This window comes from Dendropsophus ebraccatus, chromosome 10 (assembly GCF_027789765.1).
Source record: "Dendropsophus ebraccatus isolate aDenEbr1 chromosome 10, aDenEbr1.pat, whole genome shotgun sequence".
Classification (NCBI taxonomy): domain Eukaryota; kingdom Metazoa; phylum Chordata; class Amphibia; order Anura; family Hylidae; genus Dendropsophus; species Dendropsophus ebraccatus.
In genome coordinates this window covers 60,776,350-60,785,323 of record NC_091463.1, presented here as the reverse complement: position 1 = coordinate 60,785,323, position 8,974 = coordinate 60,776,350, and the positions used below count along the sequence as shown (strand labels likewise).

At 40.7% G+C, this 8,974-nt stretch overlaps 1 protein-coding gene across 1 annotated transcript in view; it reads right to left on the bottom strand.

Annotated features, from left to right (window-relative positions):
* Positions 1-1,488: 1,488 nt before the first annotated feature.
* Positions 1,489-8,974, bottom strand: part of CD99L2 (CD99 molecule like 2) — a 68,705-nt gene continuing 61,219 nt past the window's right edge. The window contains exons 9-12 of the mRNA XM_069986232.1: positions 8,873-8,929; positions 7,021-7,140; positions 2,950-3,015; positions 1,489-1,789 (exon numbers count right to left, since the gene is read on the bottom strand). Coding sequence (XP_069842333.1) covers positions 1,725-1,789; positions 2,950-3,015; positions 7,021-7,140; positions 8,873-8,929 — 308 coding nt within the window. The 3' untranslated portion in view covers positions 1,489-1,724. The remainder of the gene's footprint in view (positions 1,790-2,949; positions 3,016-7,020; positions 7,141-8,872; positions 8,930-8,974) is intronic.

Here is an 8,974-nt window from a genome sequence, read left to right as displayed (position 1 = left end):
GTTGTCATGGTCATAAATTACAAAAAAGTAAAGCCATAAAAAAAATATTTGCTGACCATACAGTCAATGTTAAAGGCAATGCCTCTTGAAAGGCCATGTGCACTCCATTCCCCCCCAAACCAACCAACTGTGCAAATAGTGCCCATGGTCATCTTTCATCTCTGCCACTACTATTAAATCCTGTATGTCTCCATGGTAACAGACAACAACCTGTGTAGTCAGATCATGTAGTAATACTGTTTTCCATGTGAACCCTACTTCTTGCTGACCTATTAAATGTAAATTGCAGAAAAAATAGGAACAGATTGCTCCAGAATCAGACCAGACAAAGTTTGTTGCCCGTTATCAGGGATATGGTTACATATGTATAGACAGGAGTTGTAGAGAGAAAATATTACATTAAACATGGGGGAAATAGTTGCTTAAGTGTGCATAGCCTTTAAAGGGTACCTGCCACAAAGAATCACTGTGCAGATCAGTGTGCAATTGCAGCTGACCCTGGAAGATCATGTAGCTGTGGATACATCCCACAATTCTGTTAGTTAGGTCTCATACACAAAACATATCCACGGCAACACAGTCTTCTGGTGTAGGCACGATGATCTGCACCAGGATTCTTCTTGACAGGTACCCTTTAAATACTGATTGTTCTGTATATTAGCAAGCCTTATAAAAAAAAAAATATATATAAATAAAATATCCTAAAAGCTAAAATGTAAACATGGGACGCACTAAAAGGAAGCATCCAATACAATGGATGCAAAACCCAAGCTTAAAGGGAACCATTCACCCCGTGGCCCCCGTTAGAAACAGACATACAGTAACATAAAGGTCAATATACTTACCACATCGCTCCCGGTCCCGTCCCGGATCCCGTTGTTGACACGGAGAAATCGCCGATTCTTCTTCTCGCGCCCATTATGGTAATGAGCGCCGCCGGCCCGAAGTCCAGCCTTCTCCCCGCCTCCGACACTTGATTGACGCCGGATCTTCTTCCTCCTCGTCTTCTATCTTCTCGCCGGATCCCGCGCAGGCGCCGTGACAGTCGTTTTCGGCGCATGCGCAGTTCACAATTGAAGCCGCTCCGCAGCTTCACTGTTTACTGCGCGTGCGCCGATTGGCTCGAACACGTATCCTGTTTACCGCGCAGGCGCAGAAGAGGTGACGAGACCATCGCAACGGCGCCTGCGCGGGAATTCGGCAGAAGACTGAAGACTGAAGACGTCAATCAAGTTCCAGGAGGCGTGGATGGGCGGCGACGAGAAGAGGACCTCATGAATAAGTTGGACTCATCCGTCGTTTCCTATGGACGTTGGACTCATCTCAGCTCATTACCATAATGGGCGGGAGAAGAAGAATCGGCGATTTCTCCGTGTCAACAACGGGATCCGGGACGGGACCGGGAGCGATGTGGTAAGTATATTGACCTTTATGTTACTGTATGTCTGTTTCTAACGGGGGCCACGGGGTGAATGGTTCCCTTTAAGATGAGCCAGGAAGCCCAATAAATAAGAAATAAATGTACAACACCCCCCCAAAGAAAGTAGGGAGTGGGGGGTAATTTATGCAAGATTGTGGCAAGAAAACCCAATGGGATTTCTCATACTAGCCAAATTCTGTCATTTCAGTAGTTAGTCATTTGCAGCTTTAATTTTCCATAAATGATCCCCGTAGGTGCAGCTGGTAAGATATGTGGTGGGAGAATCAGACTACGGCTGCGATGTTCACACTTTTGACGGGTCTCCTGTGGGCGGAGCAGCAGACTGAGCCTCCAAAGAAGAATATTTCACTGAAAAAGGAAACACAAGTCTGTAAGATCACAAGGATCCACATGCACCATAAGTATATTCTTTACATCTCATCAATCGCACCAATCTTATAATCCACCAAACACAGATGTGAACACAACCTGTCAAGGTTTCTATCACTTTTGATGACAATAGCACAGCCTGTAGCACTATTCTTGCAGCATAAACTGCATAGGAACCTAATCATAAGTCAATGGAGTCTTTCAAGTCTGAATGATGCATGATGCATCAGGCACAGGGTTCTGGCTTCCGGTATAAATGGAAGACATATTGCAGACGTAAATGGATTCTTGAACACATGGTAACCCATAGCCTGGTGGATATCACAATGCACTAAGATTTTTTTTATTTATTTTTTTAGTAACAGCAGCAACAATTTTGTGAAATTAACCCTAGAGAGGACATTGTACCAGGGAACAATATTGGTGTAAAATCCATAATTTTATGCAATTCTGAAAATGGCGCATACAGTGTTTCATACAATTTGCTAGACACTTTTGCTTACACCAAACTCAATACTGCTGTACTCTGCATATTGTATCTTCATTACAATATTTGTTAGTCACGATGGCATCTCTAACTTTTAAAAAGTGAATGTGCACCTTTTGTCACCATGGCACACTTAGTTGGGCAAAGCAATGGAGCTTCAACATATTCATTAATTATTCAAAATATCTGTTAAGTTTCCTAGATAAAGGATTAAAAGATACAAATCTGTCCGTCTGTAGTCACCACTAGGGGGAGCTTAGTGCTTTCTGTGTTATACTTGATCTCACTATATAAACCATTAGCAGTAGGGTCCCTATATAATGTAACTCTAGGTCTGTATAAAAAAGGTAAAGCAAAGCTCTGACTACCAAAAACAAAGAGGGGGAAAGAAATAACACCCCCCTAAATTGTGTCAAAGAACAAATAATCACTTTAAGGCACATCCTGATCCTCCTCCTAGGACCATCAACCAGTAAAGTATTATTTGTCTTTCCTACAACCATGAATATATGTCAGAAGTATCTGACGTCTACTGAACATATGCAGAAAGGTGTAAGGAGTATTTAAATTCTTCTCTCTACAAACAGTGGCATCCAGCATTATTCAAGGTATAAAACATTAAGCAGAAGCTCAATATTCCCACTTGTCTCACCTTGAGGCTCTTCTGCCATCACAGCCTCCATATTCTCTCCTTTCACATACTCGGCATTAAGTCCTTCTGTAGAATGAATAGAGAACAATTATCCAGGGTCTGGTCAGGCGCGCTATCACAGGCGGCTATAGTCAGGACGCTAATAGCAGGGATGGTTTGGTATAACAGGAGCCTTATATCACTGGCTGCAGTTACTGAATAGACATACACTGGGATGGTTCTATCACATCAGACTTCTATAGCAAAAAAAAAAAAAATCCACCACTATATACTGTGGGAAAGAGCAGTGATCTGCACAGAGCCATTATCTCCTCTTTTAAGCCGCATTAATACAGCAGTCCTTGCTGGCTTCACATATCATTTTCTTTGTGCTGGAGGCAAAAAAAAAGAATAAAACTATTTCTTCTGCACGCCTCATTTGATGTTTTCTGTTGCAGGGATACAATGATGCTGTGCAGCAGTATGAAGACACCATTATGGAAGGCTTCCCAATACAGATCTGTGCGGAGCAGTGCAAACTGTAAGGATTAGGGGCAATGACATTATGGAAGCAATTCTCTGAGGGGGGAATAAATGGGAGAATAGAATTAGATGAGCAGTGAATTCACTGATCATTCACTTATGTTTGTCCACAAGCTTGAAGGAAAGAAAAAAAATCCCATTGACAATGTACCCAGAAGCATCTAAAAAAAGGACATTCTCCAGGCAAGCTTAGTCTTGTAGAAGAGATGATGCGTATCATGGTCCCATTGCTTTATGTAGCAGGGAAAAGGCTCAGGCTGCAAGAGATGAGTGTAATAAAACATGTATGATCCTGTAACAGCGAGCCGGCCTCAGTGCACCCGCCTGCAACTTTACTGCAGCACAGAGCAGTCATGTGACATTCACACTCCAATAGAACAGCGAATATGAAAATTGTTCACTTTTACCATGTCATCTCTGGTGCAGGCCAGTCAGCAGACTCCTATCTTGCACCTGGAGCCTTTACCTCTACCCAAGAGTCGACTAGAGGAGAAGTACGGTGAAAAAATAATTTGAAAGCAGGCAGGGAGGAACATGATAAGCAAGATCTAACCTCTCCCTGTGCCTCCGCAGCGCTGCCTGACCGCACCAGGACTCTCACCAGGCTGCTGGATCTCATTCTCTACCAATGTCACAGAGCATGGATTGCCTGCTGTCAATTGGACCAAGTCAGGTACTTCCCCCAATTACATCATGTCATGACATCGCAACTTGGAGGAAAATGAGTTCCAGCCAGGGTCCTGGGAGCCTTTGACGTGGTACTTCGGGAGCATGGGAAGAGGTAAGTATTTCTTTTTATTTTGCACCCCCCCCCCCCCCACCACCACCCTACCCTGCCTACTAGCAAATTATTTTCCTTGGACTTCTCTTTTAGAAAAAAAAAAAAAAAAAAAAAATTATATATATATATATATATATATATATATATATAATTTTTTTTTTTTTTTTTTTATATATATATGATATATATATATATATTAACCAACAAAACACAACAATCACTGAACTCCGGGAGAACAGTGAAAAATTCCAATGGAGTACTCACTTACGAGTCTCCATTGATTGTCCCATACAAAATTTAAATATGCAAAAAAGGGGAGTACTCCATTGGAATTTTTCACTGTTCTCCCTGAGTTCAGTGATTGTTGTGTTTTGTTGGTCTATTTATCATTGCCCCAGTAGCCAGAATCCTGCTCCACACTGACTAGGGGCAAATACCCCGAAACTGCAGTCTGTGGATGGATGCCTAGCCTTGGTAACCCTTGTCTTATGTCGTTATACTCGCCACAGAGTTAGACTTTCACTCACAGGGGCCACCCTGGTGTTTCCCTATTTAGGTCCTAAAGCTCGCAACAGAGTGAGGACCTGAGGGACTACGTATCAGGGTGGTTTGGTGCTCTCCCCATTAGGAGGCACCCCTTGGCAATAGGCTTCCTTCTCTGGAGAGAGGGATATCTGGCTATTCCCGCCCGTGTTTTGAGACTCGTAACTGAGGCTCCACTGACCCCTTTTTTGCATACATACACATATATATATATATATATATATATATATATATTAGAAAAAAAACTAATATATATATATATATATATATATATATATATATATATATACACACACACATACATATACATACATATTATATATATATATATATATATATATATATATATATATATATATATATATATATACAGTACCACACATAACCTGAGGACAGGGGTGGTGCTGGTTTTTGCAAGAAAATAGCAGTTTTTTTTCTAATATATATATATATATATATATATATATATATATATATATATTAGAAAAAAAACTGCTATTTTCTTGCAAAAACCAGCACCACCCCTGTCCTCAGGTTATGTGTGGTACTGCACTTTAGTTTTACTTTACAGATTTAATGCAAAGTATCCAGTCATTTGAAGTCTAGGCCATCTCTTAGGGCCCTATTACACATAATGATTATCTGCAGTACTTTGCCGATTACTGGCCATTCTGGACGATAATCATCATGTGTAATAGGACATGTTAATGTTCTAAAATCACAATACTGAGGTGCATTAAGGTCAACGGATCAAGGGTCCTCAGTGTAATCCTGATACAGAATAAAAGAGTATGACTCAGTCGTATACTATCCTACATCTGCCGATTCCCTGGTACAGCCATTAACCTGTCTATGTTAGACACCACTTCCCCTGCAAACACCTTGACAGTTGTGTCTCCGGGCTATAAGCTGTCTGTTCACTACGAGGAAATCATCATTTCTGCACTGACGGAAAAAAACTCCACCACATGTACTGAGAAGTGTTACTGTATAAACAGCTTCTGTTCTGCGAGCGAGCGTATGGATAAGTGACTCACATCACATGTGCCAGATCAATGATGGCATTTGTTCAGAGCTGGCAACCCGGTCATTAGCATTCTGTTTGCTCCCCCTTTACCAATAGCTGGAGAAGTCCCAGAAGGAGGAAATGTAAAATGGAAAATAGTGGGTTAAATCCTATATACAGTAGATGGATGTAAAATGTCCTAGTACTTAAAATTCTGTCCCCATTTACTATACACCCCCTCCAGCTTCATCTCAGGTGGCACAAAATATAGTTCTCCATGTAATCGAAAGGTAAAGTGTAGAGATTTATCTGTACAGATTTGGTTACTAAATTGGAGGTAGAGTTTGTCTCTATTGATTCAGGCTTTAATTTGATTCAGTATTTCTATGAAAAAGCTGCGAGTCCCACTGCCTCCACCCACAGTGTATCCAGCTTTACCCAATTATACAGCTGCAGATAGTATAAGGGGGGTTCACACAGTTTGGTCATTTACCGGGAATAGGAGACTGTAAGGCCCCATTCACACTACGGAATCTGTGCGTAAACCTCCCCACACGGACTCTGTGCCAAATCCTGCCTTCTATCAGTTTGAATGGGAGGGCTGGTGCACCCCCACTGCCACAAAACACATTGATCTTTCATTTTCATATTTAGGCTATGTTCCGACAGTCTTTTACGTTAAAAATGTCTATCTTTATGAAAAGACTGACATTGTTAATAATCATCAATGAAGTCCATATTTATCAAAGGTTGGACGTTTTTGCATGTAAAAACATAGCCATAAAGTGGCTGTAGCCATTGGATTAGAGTTGTAAAATTTACAAAGGGGGCTGGCCTCTGGAAGTATTTTTAGAAACATCTGTATGATTACAGCATGGGGCATACACCAAGCAGACACTATTGTTGGCCCCACCAATAACATCCAAAACATCCAAGATCTGTCAATGAAAGATGGGAAGAAGCCCTCCAGAGACAGCCCTGATGACTTGGTTCAGGCAGCATGAAAGTGATTACAGGTTCCCTTTAAATGTACCTGTTGCCATTCTCTACTACAAATTTTTCTCCGTGTTTTGTTGTTTTGGGGGAATTTGTTCTGAAAGAAATATGCTAATAATCCATTTGGTGTGCCCAAAGGCAAAAATAAGATGACTGGCGGCTCTTCAGCAAAAGATACATATTGTTTCCCTTTAAGCACAGTAAATAAAAAGAAATCACATACGCTGAATACTGAAGCAGAATTTCTTCTGTTGATAGGAGATATAGCTGGACACAGCCCCAACTAATGCCAACACCAGAGTGCTCGCGATCCCTGCAATGGTTCCAGTTTCAGCTAAGTCTCCTGTCATAAGAAAAAGGATATTGTAAGGTTCAGATTAAGCAGCATTTCAAGTAAAATAAAATCCCCATTGTAAGAAAATGGAAGACTCTGAGAAGCTTCTATGCAGTCTTAATACTTTATTAAGGCTGGGTACACACTGCGTCCTTGCAATGCAATTTTTGAATCCGTTTTAGGGAGGGGAAAAAAACACACACAAAAAAAAAGACAATGTATTTGCGTACATCCGTTTTGATCCTTTTTTTATGTATGGTTTAATAAAACTGATGTGTTTTGATCAGTTTTTTAATTTTTTGTTTATAATAGAAGACAATGGAATGTAAAAACACAATGTGAACCCAGCCTTAGCAATTTCTTCTCTCTTCCTGGGAGGGAAGGAGGGAAGGAAGGGAAGGAAGGAAGGGAAGGAAGGGAAGGATATTCTGTAGCTTCTTCCAACACAAGAAGGGATCTAGAGGCATTGTCCCAATGGGATATTCCCTTTCCAAATGACCTAATAGGGCAGATAGGGGAGTAGATACTTTGGCTAGTAGTGGAGGGTACACAGCAGCTGGAAAGAACAGCTGAAACTCTGGAGGATTCAGTGTGAGTATTATATGACTGTCTGCTCTCATAACTAGATGCCATGTAACTCTACATTCTCCCTGGAGCCCAATAGTAGCTGATCGCCACCAAGGAGGAGACTTCTTTCAAGGGAGATTGTCCAAATTACGTTTTACCATCTAAAAACAGACTATAGCAATGGGTGATAATAAAGATATACATAACATTTTTGAAATTTCGGAAAGAAAAAAATAATAAAGGCAAAATCATCAGAAAATATTCAACTGGGAGCCATAATCTAAACTGCTCTCCTTATGCAGTGAGAGGTCTTCACTTAAGAAATTCCTATTGCTTCAAAAGGTTTTTTTTTTTTTTTTTTTTAAACCCTGCCTGGTGATTAACCCTTCCTCTCTTAGTTGTCTGGCCAATCACAGCACAGCATTTAGTCCCTACCGCTATGCCATGACAGTGCTGGTAAAAGTCTACTGGATTTAAGAGAGGCTGCCACTGTGCTAAGGTAGGCAGGCTAACAAACTGCAGGGCACATAGCCTAGGTCCTAGCTCTCTCCTCCACACCACTAGCTAAGGCCCCGCCCCCACTTCCTGTTTTTCATCCAGGTCTCTCTGCCCCTTACAATACAGAAACAGAGTGAGACACCTAGTGTTGAGTTGTTGTTTTTTTTTTAATGTAGTAAGGAGTCGTTTTCGGCAAATGAAGTGACACAGAATCTCACAGATTCTCTCTAAGGCTCATTTCCCTCAGTATATTTATAGCAATTACTGGATAATAGTTATTTTCTCATTTGTTTGTATTTTATAATAAATTTGATCTGGTTACAGTGTTAATCATCCCTCCATGCGAGCCTGTGATACACTTGTGTTTATAGACGGCAATAAGTCTGAGGATTCAGAGCTGCAGCCTGAACCACGGACACAAGATTCCCTGCAGATTTCCTTCAGCATTTCTGCACTGGAGTCTGTAGTGTCAAATCTAAGCTAATTTCTTTATCAAAACATTTGAATTGTTAAGTTGTGGATATTATCTCAGATCCACGGCAAACTAAAAAATAGCTATGGATTTATTGTAGATATACATAAAATAAATATAAAATAAATATAAGTACAAAATAAATGTAAACACAAAACATGCTGTGTTACTTTATTATAGGTTTTTCCCATTAACAATACATACCGGAGTTCTCATAATTATCATTTTCACGTCCACCTCCTCGACCTCCAGGAGTCCCACCTGAATGAAAGAATCGAGTAACTACAGCTGCACATCTGTGCAATA